This window comes from Dendropsophus ebraccatus, chromosome 6 (assembly GCF_027789765.1).
Source record: "Dendropsophus ebraccatus isolate aDenEbr1 chromosome 6, aDenEbr1.pat, whole genome shotgun sequence".
Taxonomy (NCBI): domain Eukaryota; kingdom Metazoa; phylum Chordata; class Amphibia; order Anura; family Hylidae; genus Dendropsophus; species Dendropsophus ebraccatus.
This window is the reverse complement of record NC_091459.1, coordinates 130710679-130736965: the sequence shown is the minus strand read 5'-3', so window position 1 is coordinate 130736965 and position 26287 is coordinate 130710679. Positions and strand designations below refer to the sequence as shown.

At 42.8% G+C, this 26287-nt stretch overlaps 1 protein-coding gene across 5 annotated transcripts in view; it reads right to left on the bottom strand.

Moving 5' to 3' along the window:
* Positions 1-26287, bottom strand: part of LOC138796073 (ephrin type-A receptor 3-like) — a 195604-nt gene that overhangs the window by 139022 nt on the left and 30295 nt on the right. For 4 of the 5 annotated variants that reach the window (XR_011363709.1, XM_069975974.1, XM_069975975.1 and 1 more), the window contains exons 2-3: positions 17420-17484; positions 14849-15509 (exon numbers count right to left, since the gene is read on the bottom strand). Coding sequence is in view for 4 of the 5 variants with exons in the window: in XM_069975974.1 (XP_069832075.1) it covers positions 14849-15509; positions 17420-17484 (726 nt within the window). In the remaining variant the exon portion in view is untranslated. Of the gene's footprint in view, positions 1-14848; positions 15510-17419; positions 17485-21185; positions 21234-26287 lie in introns of all 5 variants that reach the window. The other variant, XM_069975978.1, reaches the window with a different exon arrangement.

The following is a 26287-nucleotide window of genomic DNA, read 5'->3' as shown; positions in this document are numbered from 1 at the left end:
ATTTCAAGTGCAGGAAACACACACATACCTACAACTAAGATATATAAGAAATATAATACGTGAGGGATGAAAGTAATGAGGAGCATGAGATAACATGGAAAAACATACAACGGGAATAATACATCATGTGTTGTGTTTGTGCAGGGTCTGCAGGGGCGGGTGCATGAGATTCAAAGAACACCATAGAGAGAAGGCATGCTCTGCCCCCTATAGACCTTGAACAAGGGTCTCTCTGCGGTCTCTGTTGCCATTAGTTACATCCTTGGCAAAAGCCTGTACTTTTCTGTGTATAAGTGGTGATGTAGTAGTGATAAAGTATATGTACTTAGTGCTTGTCACATGGATCTGTGGACCAATGAGAGTATCTTCTTCTCCTATCCTATCATTTCCTTCTTTACTTCTTCTATATATACTCTTCACCCACTCATAGCGCGCCTTAAAGGGGCTGGAGATAGGAAGTGGAAGTGGATAGGGTGGAGGAAGTGTATGGGTTCTTTGATGTTGGACTTTGTAGGGGTTTATTTGGGCCCTGGCCCTCTGCCAGGTCCCCCAGCCTTAGTATGTAGTCTTAGTCAGGTTTCTGTATTGTGAGGAAGCAAGGTAGGAATCTCCTAACAGTTTCTCTTCTAGACACTCAACTCAGCACTATGCAGTGTTAAACTCTTCTCTTGAGAGGACAAGTCAGAGACCATCTCAACCCATGCCGTGGACTAGGAGAGTCACAGTGCAGGACAGTATCCACAAAGGCAGAAAGCTAGGAACTAAAGCTAGGATCCGGATAGAGCAAAGTTGCTAGAAGCCTATGAACTCTATCTCACAGAGCGGTTGTCAGCGGACAACCCTCAGCATTCCGCTCATTCCAGGTAACAAGGTTTGGGGCTTGTGTCAACCTCTAGGACAGGTCCCCCGACACTGGTAGGGCAATAGGTGGTTCATTCCGAGAAGAGTCGATGCACGGGCACAAGTATTCTCTCTCAAGTATACTTCTATTTCTACCTCATCCTTCAACATCCCGGCAGAGCACATTACTACTTGGGTTGAGACTCTCACAACATCGTCCTCGCTGCTCCTCTGATTCTTTTTGTATCTCTCAACAAGCAACGCAGTCAGCACGACTGTACCTCTCTCTACACTCTCATCACAGATCTGGATCCTGAACTATTTAGTGTGTTATCAAGGGTCAAGTATTCTGTCTAGATAAAGCTGTTCTGCTGTCTCTCCTGGCCACTCGTAGAGTACAACTGTTCTGCTGTCTCTCCTGGCCACACTTAGAGGACAATATGCTGACCTGTGCACATTTTAAGGACCAGTATGTCTCACGTTTTTTTTCTCCTTCTCCAATGCCTTAGAACTTTCTAGTAAAGAGGGAAGTCTAACTCTCTATAGAACAAACTTGTGCTACTAATGTTCTGACCCAATTTTCCCAAACCTTATGCCTGTAAACTCTGACAACCAGACTCTGACGTATTGCCTGTTAAACATGACAACTGAACTCTGCTTGCCCTGATCTACAGCCTGTGACACCTAAACATTCCCAGCTTTGACCTAAGGCCTGTTCCCTGTGACAACCATTCTCTGCTAGCCCTGACCTACAGCCTATTAGACATGATGACTGAACCCTGCCTACCCTGACCTATAGCCTGCTGCCCATGAAAACTGATCTCTGCTTTCCCATCACAATTGATCTCTGCCTGCTCTGACCTCGTCCTGTATGATTTTACCTCTACTACTGCTGGTAGGTATTAGGCTAAATCCCGGAATTCCAGGTGATCCCCGGGCACTCTCCTCCTTCCCCACGGACCGGGAAGGCATCAGCAATCTAATGCGGCAATTTCGGGTATGTTTGAGTTTGATCGAACCTAGGATTTTCCGAGGTTCAATCAACTCTAACCTCTGCCACCTACCAAGTACCAAATAGGTGGAGGTCGCTATGGTCCTCCTTTTTAGCAACTTCAAGATTTTCGTGCTGCTACAGAATTTTTGGAGATAATTAGAAACTTAGAATTCTATGTGGATCGGCCGAAAAAAGAGAATGTACCATCTCATAATTGATTTTTTTTTTCATTACCTTGTCGGCAGGGGCACGGAGACTCTGGTGATGGGGCATTTTGCCACCCAGTTCATGCACTTTGCGCTGGTTTCTTCATGTGTACCAGCCCGCTCTATGCACTGAAGGCGGGCCTGCCACCCACAATTTAATGATCTCCCCTCGAGAGGAGGGAATATTGTTACACTAGGGGTGCTGGGCCCATCTCCAATGCATACAGCGGGCTGGTGCACATGAATAAACCGGCGCAAAGTGCATGAACAGTGTCACCGGGATCTCCGTGCCCATGCCGAGAAGGTGTTGAAAAAAATATGCAATTATGAGATGGTACATTCTCTGGTACAATATCTGTAGGTGCTACCATTCCTCAGTGCTAACGGTGTCAGATTGTTTGCCCCATCAACAATGCAAATGGTATCACCTATTTCCAGGAGGAACAAGTTCTAAACTGGATCGGGAATTCAAATATTTACTAAAATATAGGTCATGAAATCACTTGTCTCCTCCTTAGAATATTCTCCATATTCTCGGCAGATGTATACTGTATAACTTATACACCTATTTGCCCGCTATATTATTCACGTCATTTACGTTTCATCATCTCCGAGCTCTTACACCACATTATGCTTCTTGGATATAAGGAATATTGAATAGGAATGGCATCTGAATTTCATCTCCATTCAGAATGAATACATATGATTCAGTAGAAATCTGCAGCAAGGGAAAACAGCAGATTATCGTAAAATATATTCAGCCGTGAAGCCTCCCGTCTCTGAACGCTATCAAATGTCAAGTGGCGTCCGGTGATGGATGGCTTTCTGGAGACCCCGAATGCATTGATCACATTAGGCATCCTCAGTCCCCACCGGTCACTTTTGTTAGCTTTAGCATTACCCTTAAATAGATTAATTCAAAAGAAATGCAAAAGTGGCGGGATGGGACTCAGTGTTGGTGCCACTGCAGTAAGAGGCGAGGATCCCAAGTCTCCGAAGGTCTCTATGCCTTGGTCCGCGCACATTAATCAATTGCCGAGTCATTTTCTTGTTAAGATAATGGAAGCCGAGGCTCAATACAACACGACTCGGAATTACATTCTGGCTGTTCTAGTTTTCTAATATCTTGTGGATAACTATATAAAATTACCTTGATAGATAGTAAAACTGTTACAGTAACCATTACCAGACGTACCAGGACATTAGATTAGCGGGATGTATGAACAGAATGGAGATACTCGCCGGTGTCTTGTAATTGTACAGTCTCCGTGGGGTGATTTATGTTCTGTGCCAGAGCCTTGTGAGATACAGTGTAGGAGCTGTAATCTATGATGCTGTTCAGGACTGGGATTTGTAGCTGGAATATGGGTACAAACCATGGGAAACCCGCTGGAACAACCTGATGAAAATGAATATATTTTCATTGCTAGGCTTAAAGGTGACTCTGTACGCACAATCTGACCCCCCCAAACCGCTTGTACCTTTGGATAGCTGCTTTAAATCCAAGATCTGTTCTGGGGTCCGTTCGGCAGGTGATGCAGTTATTGTCCTAAAAATCAACTTTTAAACTTGCAGCCCTGTGTCAAATTGGCGTAGCCTAGAGTGTCCGTGCACTAGCTTTGCACCACCCCTCCGCTCTTCTCCTTGTCCTCTTCATCATGCCCCAGGCAGGATTTCTCCTATTCATGAGACGGCCCATGTGAAGCTTTCAGGCAAGTGATGAATAGGAAAAACCCTGCCTGAGGCATTCCTAATGATGAAGAGGACGGGGAGGAGGAACGGAGGGGCGGTGCAAACCTAGGGCATGGGTACTCTAGGTCACACCAATTTGACACAGGGCTGCAAGTTTAAAAGTTGTTTTTTAGGACAATAACTGCATCACCTGCCGAACGGACCCCAGGACAGATCTTGGATTAAAAGCCACTATCCGAAGGTACAAGCGGTTGGGGAGGGCAAATTGTGGGTACAGAGTCGCTTTAAAGGGGGTTATTGCAAGATTATAACTTGTCAGTAGAGTTGAGCAAAAATGTGAAACTGTTCAGCAATGTTCTCCGAACCCGAACGCTCAGCATCTGACTCCACAAGTTTAATCCAGCCTTAGGGAGTCCCGGAAAAAATAGATAAAGCTATGGCTCTATCTATGTTTTCCAGGACTCTCTAAGGCTGCATCTAACTTCTGCAGCCATGAGAGGTCAAATGCTGAGTGTTAAATAAGGCTAGGTTCACACTGCGTTTTCAGCATCCGTTTATGGATTTGTGTGCATCCGTTTTTGATCCGTTTTTCCATTGACTTCCATTATAAAAAAAAAAAAGGATCAAAACGGATGCGTTTTTTTGACACACAATAAAGTACTGCTGACACTACTTTTTTGACCGTTAAAAAAAACTGATTCGTTAAACGGATTGCAAAAAGCTACATGGAGGGAGGATTACATGGTCATAGGTTACATAACAACCTCATGTTGAAGATTCCCAGTATAAATACATTAATGAGAGTCATCCAGACGAGCAGCCATCCCCAGCCTGAGGGCCTCCAGCTGCTGCCAAACTACAACTCCCATCATGCCCTGACAACCCTGACAGCATTAGGATCTGATGTAGTTACTTATAGTTAATAATTGATGGTAAATGCTGCCAAATATTTCTGGTGTCAACAATGTTAACCTTGAAAGCGATCCTCTCTCCAGTCTCCGCTCACTCCTCCACATTTCACATCTTCCTTCTTATTTTCCAGTCATTAGATATAATGGAGACCAAACAGCTGCTGTGATATGACTGGTGAGCTAATAAGGCCTAGGCTATAGGAATACAGCAATGATAGAGTCCTCTCTGCTCATATATATCATATTAGCATTGGGTGGCAGTATATTATGTGCACTATAGTGCGGGTTTATTATTTATTCACACAATGTAAAAATAAGGGCAAATAGCGACGGTCTTTTGATAATGACGACCGTATATAATGGCCATGATTATTATCAAAAGACCGTTATCTGCCTTTATTTTTACATTGCATGGAGATAACTTTATATGTATTATTTGGACTTAAATTACAGTTTCGTGTATACTATATGATACTAATATTGTCACTGTATGGCAGTATTATTTGTCCTTGTATTGCTGTGTTAGGTGTGCACTGTATATATATATAGACATTACGTAGCAGTATAAACAATGGTCAAAAAAGGAATCCTGGTCCATAGCAAGTTTTCTACCAGCCTTGTACACTAGTCTGGCCATGCCCCATATAATACCATAACCCCCGGGACACTTCGGTCGATGTCGAAAAGCTGCGCTTTACACAATTTGTTGAATTAAGATCAAAATTTTCTTGGTTCTCAAAATTAACACAGCAGCTGGTTATTGGGACATGAAATATTCACAGGACTCAATACACAGCGATCAATGGGACTCCAGACCAGGCACCAGCGCTCTATTCCTGAACAAGCCACATAGTCAACAAATCAATACTCGCACTAACCAGTCCTCTTCCCATGTTACCTGAGCTTTGGTCAATAAGACTTGGAGACATGGGGGAGATTTATCAAACATGGTGTAAAGTGAAACTGGCTCAGTTGCCCCTAGCAACCAATCAGATTCCACCTTTCATTTTCCAAAGAGTCTGTGAGGAATGAAAGGTGGAATCTGATTGGTTGCTAGGGGCAACTGAGCCAGTTTCACTTTACACCAGTTTGGTAAATCTCCCCATGGAGTAGTGTACGAAGAAGAGAGCTTGTCTACACTATTGTATCCCAACACCCATATATCCTATACTATCCCATCCCAACACCCATATATCCTATACTATCCCATCCCAACACCCATATATCCTATACTATCCCATCCCAACACCCATATATCCTATACTATCCCATCCCAACACCCATATATCCTATCCCATCCCAACACCCATATATCCTATACTATACTATCCCAACACCCATATACCCTACACTATCCCATCCTAACACCCATATATCCTATACTATCCCATCCCAACACCCATATATCCTATACTATCCTATCTCAACACCCATATATCCTATACTATCCCATCCCAACACCCATATATCCTATACTATCCCATCACCCATATATCCTACACTATCCCATCCCAACACCCATATATCCTACATTATCCCATCCCAACACCCATATATCCTATACTATCCCATCCCAACACCCATATATCCTAAACTATCCCATTCCAACACTCATATACCCTATACTATACCATCCCATCCCAACACCCATATATCCTACACTATCCCATCCCAACACTCATATATCCTACACTATCCCATCCCAACACCCATATATCCTATACTATACTATCCCAACACCCATATACCCTACACTATCCCATCCTAACACCCATATATCCTATACTATCCCATCCCAACACCCATATATCCTATACTATCCCATCCCAACACCCATATACCGTATACTATACCATCCCATCCCAACACCCATATATCCTACACTATCCCATCCCAACACCCATATATCCTATACTATACTATCCCAACACCCATATACCCTACACTATCCCATCCTAACACCCATATATCCTATACTATCCCATCCCAACACCCATATATCCTATACTATCCCATCACCCATATATCCTATACTATCCCATCCCAACACCCATATATCCTATACTATCCCATCACCCATATATCCTACACTATCCCATCCCAACACCCATATATCCTACACTATCCCATCCCAACACCCATATATCCTATACTATCCCATCCCAACACCCATATATCCTATACTATCCCATCCCAACAACCATATATCCTACACTATCCCATCCCAACACCCATATATCCTATCCTATCCCAACACCCATATATCCTATACTATCCCATCCCAACACCCATATATCCTAAACTATCCCATTCCAACACTCATATACCCTATACTATACCATCCCATCCCAACACCCATATATCCTACACTATCCCATCCCAACACTCATATATCCTACACTATCCCATCCCAACACCCATATATCCTACACTATCCCATCCTAACACCCATATATCCTATACTATCCCATCCCAACACCCATATATCCTATACTATCCCATCCCAACACCCATATATCTTACACTATCCCATCCCAACACCGATATATCGTACACTATTCCATCCCAACACCCATATATCCTATACTATACTATCCCAACACCCATATACCCTACACTATCCCATCCTAACACCCATATATCCTATACTATCCCATCCCAACACCCATATATCCTATACTATCCCATCCCAACACCCATATATCTTACACTATCCCATCCCAACACCGATATATCGTACACTATTCCATCCCAACACCCATATATCCTATACTATCCTATCCCAACACCCATATACCCTACACTATCCCATCCTAACACCCATATATCTTACACTATCCCATCCCAACACCCATATATCCTAAACTATCCCATCCCAACACCCATATATACTATACTATCTCATCCCAACACCCCACTCATTACTTTTTCAGTCCCATATTATACAGTACACTATAATAGGGGTGTCATCACTTTGTGCACTGAATCCTCAGTATTGCAACAATAATAAAACATCAAGTAAACAGCAAATATTTGTTCAGTTTACCCTGCAGCGCCCCCACAGGGCAAATAAAGAATTACACAGTTGCTATTTAAAATCAATGGGTTATCTTGTAATGCAGGACTGGTCCTCCAAAGCCAGAAGTGGTCCTTACAAGCAGAACTCTTCATTCTAATCATAGTGTGACCCCGACTCCTAATAGGCTGTATGGCGATGCTAAACTGAACAAGCCCTTTAATATTACATGACACACCAAAAAATACCAATGCACCTTAAAAATCTGTCAGCCATCCCTTCCTTCTGGCTTTTCTCATCCTTATTGCATTTTAAAGATAAGCAAAGATAAGCAAATCCTAAAATGACTCATCTCAATGTCTTACACATACACATAAGCAAATAAAGCTTCCCTGTCTAATAAAAATTTTTTTGACAAGTCACGAAGACATGACAAAAGTTTTGATTGATTGGAGTCTAAGTGCCCCTTCCAGCCCTCCCCCATAGTCTCTTATATAGTAGCCAGCCCTCCCCCATAGTCTCCTTATATAGTAGTCAGCCCTTCCCCATAGTCTCCTATATAGTAGCCAGCCCTCCCCCATAGTCTCTTATATAGTAGCCAGCCCTCCCCCATAGTCTCTTATATAGTAGCCAGCCCTCCCCCATAGTGTCATATAGTAGCCAGCCCTCCCCCATAGTCTCTTATATAGTAGCCAGCCCTCCCCATAGTCTCTTATATAGTAGCCAGCCCTCCCCCATAGTCTCTTATATAGTAGCCAGCCCTCCACCATAGTCTCTTATATAGTAGCCAGCCCTCCACCATAGTCTCTTATATAGTAGCCAGCCCTCCCCCATAGTCTCATATAGTAGCCAGCCCTCCCCCATAGTCTCTTATATAGTAGCCAGCCCTCCCCCATAGTCTCTTATATAGTAGCCAGCCCTCCCCCATAATCTCTTATATAGTAGCCATGACGGGCCAGATGTAATGCAAATTCTGGCTTGCCTGGCAGGCCAAAAATAATGGCACCATGGGTCAGATTTGGCCCACGGGCCAGAGTTGGAAAATCAACGATCACGATAGCAGCGATCTGCTGTAGTCGCTCCATGTAATTGTACGGACGATAATCGCTTGGTTTATTAGCGAGTGTTAAAAGGCAACGATCAGCCAACATGCACGATGTCGGCTGATCCTTGTCTATCAACATGTTGAAAAAAAAACAACAGCGATAACGACGGTTTGTCGGCCAACTCCCAGGGTAATAGGAGCAGCGGCAGCAGACTGCTACTATGCCCTATGGGCTCCCCTTCCACCCCCCCACCCCCCTGTTTTACCCGCTCGTTGTCTGTGTAATAGCACAAGCTTGCTTCTCCAGATCGGCCCGTGTAATATGCCATTTAGGGTCCATTTACACAGAAAGATTGTCTGACAAATTATCTGCCAAATATTTGAAGCCAAAGCCAGGAACAGACTAAAAACAGAGAACAGATCATAAAGGTCACTGAGATTTCTCCTCTTTTCGATCCATTCCTGGCTTTGGCTTCAAATCTTTGGCAGATAATCTGTCATAATCTTTCTGTGTAAATAGAACCTTAGGGGGAGATTTATCAAACATGGTGTAAAGTGAGACTGGCTCAGTCACCCCTAGCAACCAATCAGATTCCACCTTTCATTTTTCAAAGAGTCTGTGAGGTATGAAAGGTGGAATCTGATTGGTTGCTAGTGGCAACTGAGCCAGTCTCACTTTACACCATGTTTGATAAATCTCCTCCTTATTCTCTAAGGGGGCTCAAGGGCCTCTTTGTAACATAGGAAGGAAGACATCAATAATACATATAGGTGGTGCATGTAATAGGTGGGGACCCTATTACGCATTTTGGATAGGAGTTCAGTGGCTTTGTCAATTTGCATTGATTCTCAGATACAAATTATGCTGCGTTTACACGGAACGAATTTGCACGATAACGATCGAATTCGAACGATAATTGCACGTGTAAACGCAGCGAACGATCAAGCGACAAGCGAGAAATCGTTCATTTTGATCTTCCAACATGTTCTTAAATCGTCGTTCGCAAAAAATTCACAGTCGTTCACCGATTTAACCTATGTGCGAGATAGGCTTAAGCGATCGCAAAACGATTTTTCCATACGATATATCGTTCCGTCTAAACGCTGATCGTTAAAAAAAAAAATCGTTACTTCGAAATCGTTAATCGTACGATTGGGCCAATTATCGCTCCGTGTAAACGCAGCATTAGAATCGCCAACCCTAGTGATAGAGAACAGCTTGATCCTCGAAATGATGAAAAAACTGTAAAGAAAAAAAATCGACTTTTTATCGCCTTCCATTTCCAACAAGGAGCGCACAGCCGTAGTGTTTTGCCCTGACACCTTTGGGGATCTGGCCGTATACATACAGTAGGGTAGATGTACAAGGGGCTCCCAGCACGTTGCTCTACTTAAGAGCGTACCGCGTGTTTAATCCTGCAGTTTAAGTGCAGCGAGGCAAGTTTAATATCATCTGCTTTTAGCTGTAAGGTCACTGCTTCAGGCTTGAAGGTAGCGAATGCCTAAGGGAATTCTATGGACTCGACTTAGGTTTGCAATCTCAGTAAATTATTCATGGTTCAGAATCGGGACAGAGAAGGCTGCGGTGTTAGCAGCTGATAGAGAGGAACGTCACCAGTCAACCCTGAACAAACACCCACCTCTTCATTTTCTCCATATACACATGGATGGGTCTTAACCAAGCATTGCAAGATTTTTATACTAGGACAGAGAAATACTACACGTTCGCAGGTGTGAATTCATCTGGATTTTCTGCCATAGAAATCCTACTGCCTATTTTATTTATTACCGGGGTCCGGGGTAAATAGATTTCATTCCAAGGTTGGAATTAGAAGCAAATAAAAAAAAAAATACTTCTATACCACATATTTAACCCGAAAGGAGTCAACTCGGCTTGTGTCTTCTCCATCTATATCAGAGATAGGGAACCTTGGCCCTCCAGCTGTTGCAAAACTGCAATTCCCATCAAGCTAAAGATTTGCTTGTCCAGGCATGATGGGAGTTGTAGTTTTTTGACGGACGAAGGTTTCCCATCCCTTCTCTATATTACTAAATGTTAAAGGGGTTCTCCAAAGTTTTCAAATCAACTGATCTCAGAAAGTTTAATAGATTTGTAATTTACTTCTATTTAAAAATCTCCAGCCTTACAGTACTTATCAGCTGCTGTATGTCCTGCAAAAAGTGGTGTATTTTTTCGAGTCTGACACAGTGCTCTCTACTGCCACCTCTGTCCATGTCAGGAACTGCCCAAGGCAGTAGCAAATCCCCATAGAAAATCTTTCCTACTTCAGACAGCAGTGGCAGCAGAGAGAACTGTGTCAGACTGGAAAGAATATACCACTTCCTGCAGGACATACAGCAGCTGATAAGTACTGGAAAAATTTAAATAGAAGTAATTTATAAATCTGTATAACTTTCTACCATCAGATGATCTGAATTTATTTTTCAATGGAAAACTCATTTATACATTAGTTCTATAATCTGTTGATGGTATTCTGTCCTCCAGTACAATGTAGTAGCCTCTAATTTATGAATAAGCAAAGGTTACTAAAGTCTTCCAGGGTTCATTTATATATATATATATATATATATATATATATATATATATATATATATATATATATACACATATATACCTTGTGTAGGGATCCCAGCAGCAACAGTACAGTATGGAGTATGATGGACAGGGCAGGAGATGTGCTGCTGTGTAGGGGTAGTAGTAGCAGTAGTGGTATTAGTGATGTTATTGGTGGTAGGAGTAGTAGTAGCAGCATCAGTAGTGGTAACCGTAGCAGTAGTGGTGGTAGTAGTAGTAATGTTAGTGGTAGTAGTAGTAGTAGTAGTAGTGGTGGAAGTAGTAGTAGTGGTGGTAGTAATGGTGGTGGTGGTAGTATTAGTAGTAGTATTAGTAGTAGTAGTGGTAGTAGTGGTGGTGGTGGTAGTAATAGTAATGGTAATAGCAGTGGTACCAAAAACAGCACTTTGGAGGAGATTTGGTGTCGGTGGTAGTAGTAACGGTAGTAGTAGTGGTGGTAGTGGCAGCAATGGGGGAGGTGGTAGTAGTAGTGGGGGTAGTGGTAGTGGGGGTAGTGGTAGTGGGGGTAGTGGTAGTAGTGGAGGTAGTGTTAGTAGTAGTGGCACCAAAAACGGGACTTTGGAGAAGATGTACCTGACTTATGCCTGCTTATCCCCCACTCGTCTGATGGCCGGGGGAGGGGGGGGGGGTCATGGCAGTCTTAATAAATATTTCCCTTTGTGTTTATAAAATTGAGCAAGTAATATACTTTCTAGCATACAGTTTATGTACCCCAAACAATATGGCGCAAAAGCTTCAGTTCTATAAGAAATTATCTAGTCCATGCTAAGGTAACTGATTTACAACCAGAGAATTTCTTAAAGGAAACCTGACACCATGAAAATGCATCATGTTATAGAGCAGGAGGAGCTGAGCTGATTTATATATAGTCTTGTGGGAAACAATTTAGGATCATATGATTGAAAACCTGTAGGAGTCCAGTGGGCGGTCCTACTTAGTGATTGACAGTTTGCACACTTCTCCCAGTCAATGGCTATGACCTCTAAGCTCAGAACTAGCCAGAATCTCAATCGACAAGTTCCAGGTTATATTAAGTTGTTTCCCACAAATCTGCTCAGCTCCTCCCGCTCCGTAACATGATGCTTGTTCGACATGACAGGTTCCTTTTAAACCCGATACATTATAAACTATCCATTTTCCCGACACGATAAGACCAGCCCATACCCCGTCTTTGAGTACTTCTTGATCTACAGCTCTGAAGTGTGGCTGTCTGGCCTCTATTCATTGCACATTATAATCTCTGGTAATGGATATGAGAATACAGCTACGTTTAAAGTCAAATAAATCAATTGTTCCAAGTGCTTTTCCTGGCAGGTATCAATTACACCCTCTTTCTGAGCGAACTTAAGGCTTCATTTTATCCAATTATTTGCTGATTTTAGTGCATTTTCACGAGAAAGATTTCACTCTGGGCCCAATGCTGAGAACATTTCAAATTAATGTGCCAGGGACTAATTGTTTAAATGGTGCGCTAATATATCAAAATTCAATTATTTATATTTCTTAGGTCATCTTGAACATACAAGTGCCAATAATGGGACAATGAAATGTCATGGAGGCCAATCCCAAGGGCCTTTTCCTCAACATACCTAAAATATGGACTATTGATACCTACAATTCTGGTATTTCTCTAAATTTCCAGAACCTTACTGGGGCACAAAATGCTATGTTTTATATGGAGTTTTAGTAGGTAAAAATAAATCTGGGGAAAATATGTTTACGTACTAGAATATCTGTCAGGCCACGTCACAATTTGGCCTTTCCATTTAGCATTTATGTTGGTAAAGGTCCCAATGTACATAAATATATTTCCATAGAGATCTATTGTCAGACAGAGGGCAAAGGAGTGTCCTTTATGCCTGTTACTGTTTGATGTACAGTAGGTCAGTAGTATACCAGAAAAAAAGAGCAAAAAACTGAGCCATTAATTAGATACCATATTAGCCTATGGGTGATGGATGTCAAAGTATGGCAAAAATCTATTCTAACATAATAAGAAAGGAATTTCTTAAAGGGGAAGACTAGATGGACCAAGTGGTCTTCTTTATTTCTATCTGTTATGGAAAGTACCGGAGATGTCACTATCCATTTATGGATAGTTGTTTTACAAGGCAGAAATGCAGGAACCTCCTTCTTCCCCTCTTCCTCATCCTCCTGTGCTCCTTCCAGAGCAGTGGTACGGCTGACTGCTGACCGACTAGCTGCCCAGGGAAGCTGTAAGGATATAACTGTCCATATAAGGAAAGTTACCATTTATAGACAGTCTATATATGGTAACTACCCATATAAGGACAGTTACATCATCACAGCTTCCCTGGGCAGACAGACAGTCCATGTTTCTTGCCTCACCCTGAACTAAATTTTTTTCCAAAGGCCGTCAGCAGTACCACCGCTCTGGAAGGCGCACAGGAGGATGAGGAAGAAGGGAAGAAGGAGGTTCCTGCATTTCTGCCATATATAGATAGTGACATCTCTGGTAGTTTTGATTGAGCAGGCAACATATTCTACACTATTACACCAAGAAGGCTTTAAGGGAATACTCCGGTAAAATTCTATTTTATATTGGCTCATGGAGCTATAAAAATATGAAAGAAGTCATACTCACCTGCCCTGATTCCCTCTGGCTGCCTTTCCGACTTCTCTGCTGCTCTTGGCTATCACCTGTAACTTGTTGTCCCTGCAGGCACTGCCTGCTCTGTCATTCACTGGCTGAAGTGGGTTATTGGTTTGGCCAAGGAGTGTGCAGTTCCTACGAGGACAACACATCACAGGGAGCAGGTGGGAGCAGCAGAGACTAAGAGCCATTGAAACAGCAGCAGGAGATCGGAGAAGATGAGTATGGCTTCTAGTTATTTTTACAGCACCCTAAGCCAAATACTATAAAAGGTTTTGCTACTGAAATAAACCTTTAAGGGCAATATAACAGAACAAGAATTCCTGTTACATGCAATGTTATGTGTCCTTGATTACTGGAGACTTTGATCCAGAACTATAACCTTATTGCCACCATTAGGGGCAGAAGTAAATTTTCTCTGCCAACTTTTTTGCCTTTAACTCCAGGATAAAAGTGCAAGAGGTAAAAGGGACAAATCACCAAAAAACAGGTATTAAACCACCCTCTTCCCATTAACTTCTTCACCATACAAGTCTACCAGAAATGTATTATAAACCCCTCGAAATACACCAGACCACTATGAATATTAAAATGAACCCTTTAGCTACTAGAAAACAAACAAAAAAACAGTATATATCTAAAAACCAAGTCTCAATTCAAGACTACATTAACTAAAAAAGATTATAGTTCATCTTAATAATCACACATAGAAAGATGCAATATATGGAAAACCATCTGGAATAATAAAATGTATGTATAATATCACAAACACAATGGTAAGATAATAAATAAAGTGCAATGTAAATGAATTCATAGTTTTACTCATCACTCATGGTTTAGTGGACCGGCACATGCAAGAATAAGCAAAAAAAAAGACTCCGAAAGACTCAACTGTTCTAAATGTTTCAATATAAACTTAGTAATTTTGACTTACGTTGACATCCATTCTTCTTCTCTTCATAGCCCAGCTTGCAAAAACATCGGCCAATGGGCACCAACCAGCCTCCATCGGCGCTGCAGTACATCTTGGGTGCATCAAACTCCACTGAGTTATTCACGCATGATCCTTTAACCTCCACCAAAGCCGAGTCTCCTCCAGTGACCGTGTCTGGGAACAACGCCAGATTACGGATAGTAGACGGACATTTTTTATAAAAGACCCTGACGGACACCAGGGCAATACAGGCTCCAACGTCTTGGAAAGCTAAGTAGAACCCCTTCTTGTACAGGTTACTTATGTCTCTAACCTCTGTATTAAGCTTCATGACTCGGTCTCCAACATCCACTTGAGTGAAACTCTCATCGGCAGCGATAGTATCTATTTTAATGAACTGGTTCTCCTGGATGTGCCGAAGATTGCTATAGTTAGACTCATAGTAATACATGTTGAAGGTCTCTTTGCAGGTGCCCGATACTCCAGGTAGGCTGTTACAGTCTCGTAGGGTAAACTTGATTTCGATATAGACACGTTGAGCATTTCCTCTAGGGATCCAGCTGGTTCTCAGCCAGTTATTTTGGTTGATCTCTAGGACATTGCAAACCTGATAGGTTCTCATCGGAGTGTTTCTTTCATCCATTACGCTGATTTCTTCCCACTGTCGACAAAAACATAAACCAATAAAATAATTTCTACAGCTACCATTGTAGAGAGAGAGAGAACAGGCTATAGACTTACTCAATAGGTGAACTATTGTATGTTATATACAAACCCAATACAATCAAATGTTAAAAACTGGATTTTTTTTTTTAATTAAAACTATGCAAAGTAGCTGTCCTTCAAAAGGATAAAGGCTTGCTCCTCACTGCCACCTACTGGAGGTAGCATCCCCTCAAATCAATGTTTGACCTATAAAGAGCCTTAAAGAAGAAGTCTGTCAAAATTATAAATTTTTATTTTAAAAATGTAAAAAAATATTTTTTAATTAGAGTGCAAGCTGGGGGGGGGGGGGGGGGTGTTAGAATATAATAAAGAACGTTTCCTAAGTGGCCCCCTCAGTCTCGCTCCACCTCATTCCCGGGCTCCCAGACCTGGCCGGATGTCATCTTCTCTCCATTTCTTAGTATGTCCAACTCGGCGGGAAAGGGTAGTAGAGAACCCACTCAGCCAGTCAGTGACTGCAGCAGTGTCCCGCCCCAATCACTGACTGGCCGAGCAGGGCGTCCTTCAGCCAAGTCGTGACATAGCATTGGAGAAGTGCGGTGGAGAGATGGAGAATCCAGACAGGGGTCCAGAGGTAGGATTTGGCATTGCAAAGGCATCCGAACCAATAACCCCTTTAAGGAGCAAGGTTTTTTTTTTTCCTTTCTGAGCAATGCCACCTTGTATTTTTTTTTTTACTATGGAGCACTGCATGAATTATGAGATCCCAGTTTTGCAGTCTCAATGATACTACCTACTCGGTCCAATGTCAAAGGTCTCTCACGTAGCCAAGAAGTTCCCAACTTTTTACTGATGAAGAGTAAGATCTCCAAAACAATTGTCTATAGATAGTTAACACCACCTTCAGGACATAAAATCCCCAGCTGTCTTTTAATGCTCATAATGGGTGAAAACATTAATTTAAAGGGATGCTACCTCCAGCAGGTGACACTGAGAAACAATCTTTTTTTTCCTTTTTGGAAAAGAGCTATTTCCATACTTTTCCCATGTTGCATTGTTTATAAGGCCCTGTACTCTACTTTGGCAGTCTCCTCAAGTAGGCATGCTACTCTCTTAAATTTAAACTAAAATAGTCATTGAAAATTCAGGCTTTGGCTTGAAACTGAACCAAATTATGAAGATTTAGGATTAGTAGAATCCTCAAGGCTTGGCCTACTGTAACTAATCAGAATCCTAATTTTCCTTCAATTTAATGCATAAGACACAGTTTTTGCTTCGGAAACCAAAATTACGGGGAATATTTTAAAATTTAGTGTCATCTCATTAAAGTCTGAAAATACTAACTAGGTTTTGGACTCGACTGAGCGCTCGTCGCGTCCCTTAGTACAAGGAAATGTTATGTAAATGATATTAAGGCATCCCTCATTGAGCAATTATTATACTCTTACCGTGGGTTGTTAACATTAACTACATAACATTTCTTCAATTCTAATAGGGTTTCTAGAATATTAATCTCACTCCATCGTAACTAGAGTTATAGAAGAATTGTCAGTCCATTGCCTCACCTGTAATCCTCCTTGCTGAGCTTATTGTCGCCTTCCCTCTGGCCACCAATGGCTACCATGCAAGGAAAGTTTGTCATTTGTCTACATACGTGAAATTTTCACTTTTGCGGACTTGGCTATTGAAATCCCCAGTCCTGTTCTAAGGCGTCTTAAAGGGGCCAGGCATTGACACTACTTTGCATATCCTACTTCCCATGATTCCCAGTGGAACTCCATGAAATCAAGGAGAAACGTTAACCATCCAGTTCCCAACACTTTAAAATAGAATGTGCATGCTATATCTTGATGTCACACACTGCATTGTACTGTATACCGTAAGTATAAGCTCTCCAATACTCACCCCTTCTGCTGGATATGCCACCCATCCTAGGTCTCCCAGGGCAGACATAGAGTCAAGCAAGGTCACTAGAACAAATATTATAAAAATGTTAGTCCATGTGTTCATGCATGTATGCGCTCATTGTAAAACATTCAAGTCTACAGTGCAGGGATGGAAAAAGAGTTGTCTGGTTTATAACATCTTTTCATCCCCATTCAGGGTCCCCAAATTAGGTCTCTGGTTTGGGAGAATCCAACACAACAGTATATTACACTGGTAGACCCATTTGAAGGGAACCTGTCGGCTGGATATCATGCTTAGAGCTGCAGACATGGGCAGAAAGGGAAGCCAAATCATGTACATCAATCATGGAGGAGTGGGGGAGGAAGGAGGCATGCATGCTACAGCTCAGCAATACCTCCTGAGCTTAAAAATAAATCATCACTAAAGCAAAAAATAAAAACTCTCATGGCTGGTCCAGGGCTTTAATTGAATATATACACCAAACCCCCAGGCACTCGGCCTGGGGTACAAGATCCCTTCTTCCAGACTCGGCCCCTTTAGAATATTACTTTTATTGTGTCCTTTAAAATTTAATTGGGATGCAAAAAATAAAACCACAGTCTCCCGTTGCCCTATGTACAGTTGATAGGAATACATTTAAATGGCCACAGGAATGATAAAGTGATCGTTTGTGTGGCCCGACCGCTCAATTCATCGTGCGCTGCAAATGAGTGCCGATCCCACTGACCGATTCTCTTTTGTGGCCGTGAATGGCTGAAGATTGCCCTTAAAAGTGCCCTTAGCAGCAGGACACACTGTGATCCCCTTATGGACAGAGGCCTCCTCTAACAAAACTGGACAACTCCTTTAGCATAATCTGCCCAAGCCGTAGTGCCAACATTACAATCAGAAATTTTGATGCAGAGACAGACATAAAAAGAACGGCGTCTCGCATCACGTCTGCCCTTCACACATATTCTCTTTATGTTTTGGACAAAGATTGAAGCAAAGAGCATAAAAAAGTTGCATTTTAAGACATCAGTGACAGAAGTTTTAAGATCTGATCTCTTTGAAATTACCCTTCACATTGTAAAGCAAGTGCATGAGAACTAGTCACTCTGAAGCTACAAAGATACCTGTTGTACTGACATCATTGGGATCGGGACTATCACACAGGAGACGTGGTGGGCAAACTTACAGGAAACATGGCTGCACCAGAACTTGGTGGTTCGCCATTGATTGCTTTAGTCTGCAGAAACGAGGGACACTTTCAAAGTTCTCTGGTGGCCTGAAAAAGTCCAGGATGAAGTTATTGGTTTCCAAGGACAATATTAATCCTTTCTGGGTACCTAGAGCACTCCGAAAGTGCCACTCATACAGTACATGTAGACTAAGGCAACCAATGGACAAACCATCAAGTACAGTTTTTCTGAATTACGTAGGTTAACTCAACACTACTCAGTAGTATGAACACAAATACCATTTAAACCTGTGTAAAAAGATGGGTATATTATGATGAATATCACAGTAAACCAGGCTATATGACATGTTAGATGACATGTGAGCCCCAGTTATATTGCCCAGTCTCCCTATAATGGAGGAGGGATGAAGTAAGCCGATGCCAGAACCCATTGGTGGTGGTTATGTCCCCGAAAACAACATGATTAGGTAGTTAAAATCTGATTTGCCCGACTGTTTTCTCTTTTGACATTTGTCATCAGGGGTCATGAGGCCTCACACATTAGCCTAAGAACACACATTATAGAAAACAGCAAATCGTGTGTTTTCTTACACGGAATATGCCCTAAACACTACTCTGTTATGCTATGTGAGCGGAGCCTTATTTGGCCTACAAATGGTCTACAAAAAAAGCTGATTTACTGCCTTTACTTTCTATAAAAGTTCAATGTTGTGTAAAATACTAACATTATTATCATCTACCACACAACGTTCTATATCAACAATGACGACACCTCTCAAGAGTAAATTACTTTCATGGCGGAAAGCTTTTGCTAAAAATTTTTGGAAAATTAAGCATGTCTTATTTCTCACAATTTGCTATCAAAATATAACTAGAGATAGAGAAAGAGAGATAACACAGGACCCACCATTCACAATAGGTGATGGTCAGAGCTCCCCCCTCTCTGTACAGGTCAGACAGTATGCCCACAACACTCATTCATAGAAGTCAAGCTCCAGGCTACAATTTCCTATATTTTATGTGGCTGCAGTAAACGTAGTAAAGAAATTATACTTACCCATCCCTGTGCCCCTGCAGTGCTGCATCACCACTCATAGATCTCCTAGATCTCCCGATGCTGCAATGTCACAACCCAGCTCAGTAATTCTCCAGGAATGGCCAGTCAGTGACTGAGGCAGGTGGGCACTTACCGGCGGGTCGTGATGACACAGGAACCCAAGAGAAACCGTAGACTGGCGCATGAGAACGAGGTGGTGATGCTGTGCTGTGGGGGCATGGGGACAGGTAAGTATAATTTCTTTATCGTCTTCTCACAACCCCTGCCCGCACTGGATTTTTTGTTTTAACCAGAGTTCTCCTTTAACAGCAGCTCAGGCAAGATGGCAGCTTCTGTAATTCCATTAACAGAACAATAATATTTAGAATTAAAAAATAGAATAGAAAATAGTGTAGGTGATACATTCCCTTTTATTCTTTTACCAACCCTTAGGATTTGAGTAGGTGTATTTCATACTGGATTCCAACTACTATAAGGTTTGCAATATGAAAAACTCACTAGAACACCAGGGCTATTGAGTGATTCTGGGAGAAGAGTGGCTGCAGTGGGGAGAGAAGGACCACCGGAAGGGGCAAGAACAAGGCTCCAGAAGGGAAAACATATCTATGATTCTATGAACTGAGAACTTCCTATGTACGTGACATGTTTACATGTTGGTTAGGTGCTGTGGGAGTGACAGAAGGACGCCCAGAAGGGGGAAAGCTGCTAGGTGTTGTGAAACACACACCAGAAATATCTGCTTTATGTTACAGTATGTGAAAAAAAAAAATTTAACCCCTATGTATTATTATGATATCTGGAAGGTTGTATGGAGCAGGCTCAGGAGCTTAGACTGCTCCATATGTGTTGGGTGCAGGATATGTATTGCAGCAACAAACACCAGCAACTCTCTGGCCATTTAGTCAATAGCAACTGTGGCATCTAGGTGGTTAGAAAGAGCAGGCTTGGACTGGCCCACAGGGGAGCAGGGGAATCTCTCGGTGGGCCCTACCCCTTAGTGGGCCCCTGAAGAAGAGGTGGGCCTCCCTGTTTAGGAACCCCAGGATGAAATATAGTCCCCCATCACTGCTACACATGTCTGTGGGTTATGTGCAATCATTTCTAACTCCCGCTGTTATACGTAAACCTGCTGACAAGTTAATAACAGTGAGCTAGCATCGCTGGTCACATACACAGCTGTGTGCAAAGTAGCTATAGTAATGTGCTGGTTAGAACTGGTGTATGTAGAGTGAGCCCCTAGAATCAAATTCCCTGATGGGCTCAAGGTACCCCGACACTGAGAAAGAGTGTAGTCTTCTTCAGGTTAAGACTGGCCCACCAGAAAATAAGAGGATCTTCCGGTGGGCACCAGCTCTGACACGATGAGAGGGGATTCGATGGATCAGTGCAGTACACAATACAATGTGCATGGACATAATGAATGAAGAAGATCACTATGGTGTTTCCCCCACAGTATATTGCAGATCGAGGTGAGCTCTATGACAGACGTATGACCACTATGTGATGTCTCCACGCGTGCCTCTCACCTGTACATGATGTAAGAACACAGGGGTGCAGTGCATCAGACTTCATTACTGTATTAAGAAAAACAGAGAGATGTCATTTGCCTGCAAAGTGTCAGCAAGAGAAGACGTCAGACACCTCAAGTCATACATATCCTGATAAGGATGACTAGTACTAATGCCTAGTGGACCTCAGATCTGGTCCCAGTCCCAGCCATTCTAACGTCACTCTTTGCCCCTTTATGTTGGATAAGAAAACATTTTTATCCCCTAGTAACTATTACATTATGATATCTGGAAGGTTGTATGGAGCAGGCTCTGGCGCTCAACCTGCTCCTTACATATTGGGTGGAGGCAAAAGTCTTAGAATATTCACCGGCACTACTCCCAAAATCACTGTTGGACCTTGGATTCACATTGGGACTGCAATCGAATCGCAGCGGGGTGCACCTCTCAAAATAGATGTCATATAAGTAAAGTAGGTATAGTAGAAAAATTGGGGGCACTCACCGGATCATTGCGATAATCCTTTATTTCAACATGGATAAAACCTCTCGTTGATACATGTCATTGAACAGCAGATGCCAAACTCCTACATGTACAACACACACATGAAGGCCATTTCGCGCGCATGCACGCTTCATCAGCTCTGAATCTCTACTCATTTATTTTTTTCAATTATTCATTGTTGGTTAGAGGATACATATAGCCAATATACAAAGCTATTGTTAGGAACCGGACAGCAGGACAAGACAGTGAGTCCTAAGCTCAGCCCCGCCCACTGTCCTCTACCTACTTGCCACTATCTGCCCTAAGATGGCGGCGAGCAACTGGGCGGCAGTCCCTGCACTGGCTAGGTGAAACACAGATACAAAACAGACAGACAAACACAATGAAGAATAGTCCACAAGCCGGGTCACAACAGTTAGGCAGCAAAAGTACAAAATCAGGATCCAAAGGCGTAATCAGAAAACAGGCAATATGATCAGGGGCAGGCAGCAAGCAAGGGAGGTCAGAGGTACAAAGCCGTAGTCAGGAGATGCAAAGAAACAGAATCCACAAGCAGGCAGAGACTAAGTCAATAACCAGCAATAAGTGCACAGGCTGAGGTTTGTTATATAGGAGACCAGGGCTCTGGTCCAGAACGTAATTGGACCATCCCCCTGATCTCCAAGCACAGACACCTGAGAACAAGACAGATCCACTGGCAGGAAGACCTGTCAGTCACAGCAGAACCAGAACACAGATTAACATGGCCAGACAGAACTCAGCAGGTGAAGTCGGATGTGTCTCCCAAAGAGAGCAAATAAACCAGTCTTCAGACACAGCAAAACAAAACACAGAACAGAATAAGAGAATATCAGCGCCTTCTCGGCCGCACAGCAAGAGCAGAGGGACGCATAACGCTCCGCAAAGATACCATCCTGACAGCTATACAAAGCTAAACAAAGCTTCAGGGTTCACACTGCCATGGTGAGGGAGAATGAGGTTTTCGCTCCTAATGTGGTACAGACCTGTATTTGGTCTTTTCTTTTGGATCAAATTTTTTATGTTTTTTAAGATTTTTTTTTTTTTTACATTTTACGTTCTTCTATCTATGTTAAGATAATTCTGAACTCTTGCACTTTCTGGCCACTAGACCTAAAACTAAGCCGAAACTTCCTGTTCTGTACAGATCATTTTCTAGCAGTGCCCTCCTTATCATCATAGGACAGTGATGGGCTGTTAAAGTGTATACATCACAGGCTAGTAGAAGCGTGTGACGCGCGAAATGGGCCGTCGCCTGTGGAACACCCCTGCTACCTCTGTGATGTCCCCCACTGTTGTATGTCGGTGATTTGCTACAAATAAACAACCACATTGCATGAAGATGTGAGTGTCGCTGATTTTATCTACAAATATTGTACAACTGGATCTACTTCACAGCAGAGCACCACATCTGATCCCATCGAGTTGGCTCCTATCTCCGCACACACCCTGTTCAGCGAGCACGTGAGTTGGGCAGTGCCGGATTATTACTCCTTCCTTGTCGTATTGTTCTTCTATCTATACAATAAGATAGTCCTGAACTCTTACAGTTTCCATTCTGGCCACTAGACCTAAAACTAAGCCGAAACTTTCTGTTCTGTACAGACCATTTTCTAGCAGTGCCCTCCTTATCATCACAGGACAGTGATGGGTGACAAAAGTGTTTACATAACAGAGGTGCACACAATAGCTGTTGCATCCTCCTCCCTATAGAAGCCTTTCTCATTTTTCTCAATGGGACAAATCCCGTCTATTGTTGCCTATGGTCCATAGGGCTTGCTGTAAAGCAGAGACTGGGAGCCTTCAGCCTTCCAGCTGTTGCAAAACTACATTTCCCATCATGCCTGGGCAGCCTTCGGCTGCCCAGGCATGATGAGAAATGTAGTTTTGCAACAGCTGCAGGTTGCCCTTCCCTGCTGTAAAGCATATCTCTAAATGCTGGCAAAAAAGATGGCAGCCCCTATAATAATATACAGGAAATTAAATTATAAAAAAACAACAATCATAAAATAGAAATATCTAAGAAAAAAAAGAAGGTTTCATGTTTCTGACCTATAAAAAAAAATCTAGTATTTATTTCCCGATCGCAGTAGTAAAGAGACAACAATGGTCTCTTATTCCCCGTAGATTCGGACTCTTGTGTGTTACTAGATGCAGGAGGCGTTCTCCCTTCTCGGTGTGTATTTCATTTACTGTTTCATCCAGCCCGGAGCCTCTCCGCGCTAAAGGTTACAAGTAATAGCAGACCGCTGTCCGTCACAGCTGGTGTTTGCCTAAATAACAGACTACTATTGACTCTTCCACTTCATACATGTACATTTCCCGCGTTCGGCAATAGCAGTTCTTCCTCGCCAGAGATGGTAATTTACACTTCCTGCTTGACCTTAAGCCTCAGATCCCCGGAGATCTCTGGGTTTAATAAGCTCCCCAGCTAGAGGCTAATTGCGGAACAAATCGTTTGTTCAACAAAGTGTGAATCAAGGTGAAGCTGGAAGAGTAGACGTACAGGAGCGGCACCCCTAGTGGCTTCCCTGGTGCAGCGCTGGGAGTCCAGGAAAAGAATTCTCATTTAGTAGATGAGAATTCGGCTACATTTAATCCCTGAACGTATAACGTTACTGAATGAACCGTATTGTGCAACAAAAACTAAAGAAATATTATGTGTGCCGAGTGCCGGGGTGAAGGTGTCTGGACTAGAGATAAGTGCAACTGCAATGTTTCCCCGAAAATAATATAAGGCCTCCGCTGAAAGTAAGACCTAACCAAGTTTTTGTTTGGAAGCATGCCCGCTGAACAGAACACCAGGGCATAGAGCTGTGATTTTTCTTAGCCCTCCGCCGCTGTTCCCTAACTTCACCGTCCGTTGCAGAGCAGCTGCATGCATGACCTGAAGACCGTCGCCTGCCGCCATCCCCCATATCTCCTATCGCTAGATGTAGAGCTGCAGTCTGCCGCTATCTCGTCGCCTGCCGCCATACTTTACTCTGTCCCTGCTGTGCTGTACGAGTGTGCTGTGGTGAGCTCCCCCTGGTGGCCGGGAGCCGCCATACCGTACGCTCTGTCCTTGATGTGCATGTGCAAGACCTAGCGCATCTTTGGGAGCAAAAATTAATATAAAACACTGTCTTATTTGGAGGGAAACACAGTAGATCATATTCGAGTCCAAAAATTGCGTTGTGTCAGACTGCAGGGCATACAGCAGCTGATAAGTACTGGAAGACTTGAGATTTTTTTTTTATAGAAGTAAATTACAAATCTATATAACTTTCTGGCACCAGTTGATCTGAAAGGAAAAAATGTTGGCGAACGACTCAAGGACATATGACGTACCGGTACGTCATATGTCCGCACTTGCACTTCAAAGCGGGGCCGCCGCTTTGAAGTGCCGCGATCCCGGGTGCCGCGAGTAGCCCGGGACCGCTGCTATTAGCGGGCACGGTCTGATCGCCGTGCCCGCTAATTAGCTAATCGGAGGCAGCTGTCAAAGTTGACAGCTGCCTCCGATTACCGGAGGCAACGTTTCCCTGGTGTCTAGTGGGGGAGATCGCTCCTCCGGGACCTTGTCCCGGAGGAGCGATCTCCGTTACTGATGCCGGCCGGGGACGCGTCCAAGATGGCGCCGTCCTCGGCTCGGCACTCGTTCGTTTTCGGCTGCAGCAGCCGAAAGCAAACGAGTGCCGATCTCATGGATCTCTGCAGCATATCTATGCTGCAGAGATCTCTATGAGAGATCACAGTGTATATACTAGAAGTCCCCCAGGGGGGCTTCTAGTATATGTGTAAAAAAAAAAAAATAAAGTGTTGTTAATAGTAAAAAGCCCCCTCCCCTAATAAAAGTCTGAATCACCCCCCTTTTCCCAGGTTTTAAATAAAAGTAAACAAATAAATAAATAAATAAACATGTTTGGTATCGCCGCGTGCGTAATCGGCCGAACTATTAATTAATCACATTCCTGATCTCGTACGGTAAACGGCGTCAGCGCAAAAAAATCCCAAAGTGCAAAATTGCGCATTTTTGGTCGCATCAAATCCAGAAAAAATGTAATAAAAAGCGATCAAAAAGACGTATATGGGCAATCAAGGTACCGATAGAAAGATCACATCATGGCGCAAAAAATTACACCTCGCACAGCCCCATAGACCAAAGGATAAAAGCGCTATAAGCCTGGGAATGGAGCGATTTTAAGGAACGTATATTGGTTAACAACGGTTTGAATTTTTTACAGGCCATCAGATACAATATAAGTTATACATGTTATATATCGTTTTAATCGTAACAACTTGAGGAACATGCATAACAAGTCAGTTTTACCCCAGGGCGAATGGCGTAAAAACACATTTCCCCCAAATAAAAGAAATGCGTTTTTTTTTTCAATTTCACCACACTTTGAATTTTTTTCTGGTTTCGCAGTGTACTTTATGCAAAAATTCAGCCTGTAATTGCAAAGTACAATTAGTGACGCAAGAAATAAGGGGTCATGTGGGTTTCTAGGTGGAAAAATGCAAGTGCTATGACCTTTTAAACACAAGGAGGAAAAACCGAAAACGTAAAAACGAAAATGGGCCATGTCCTTAAAGGGTTTTGTAGAGATGGAACC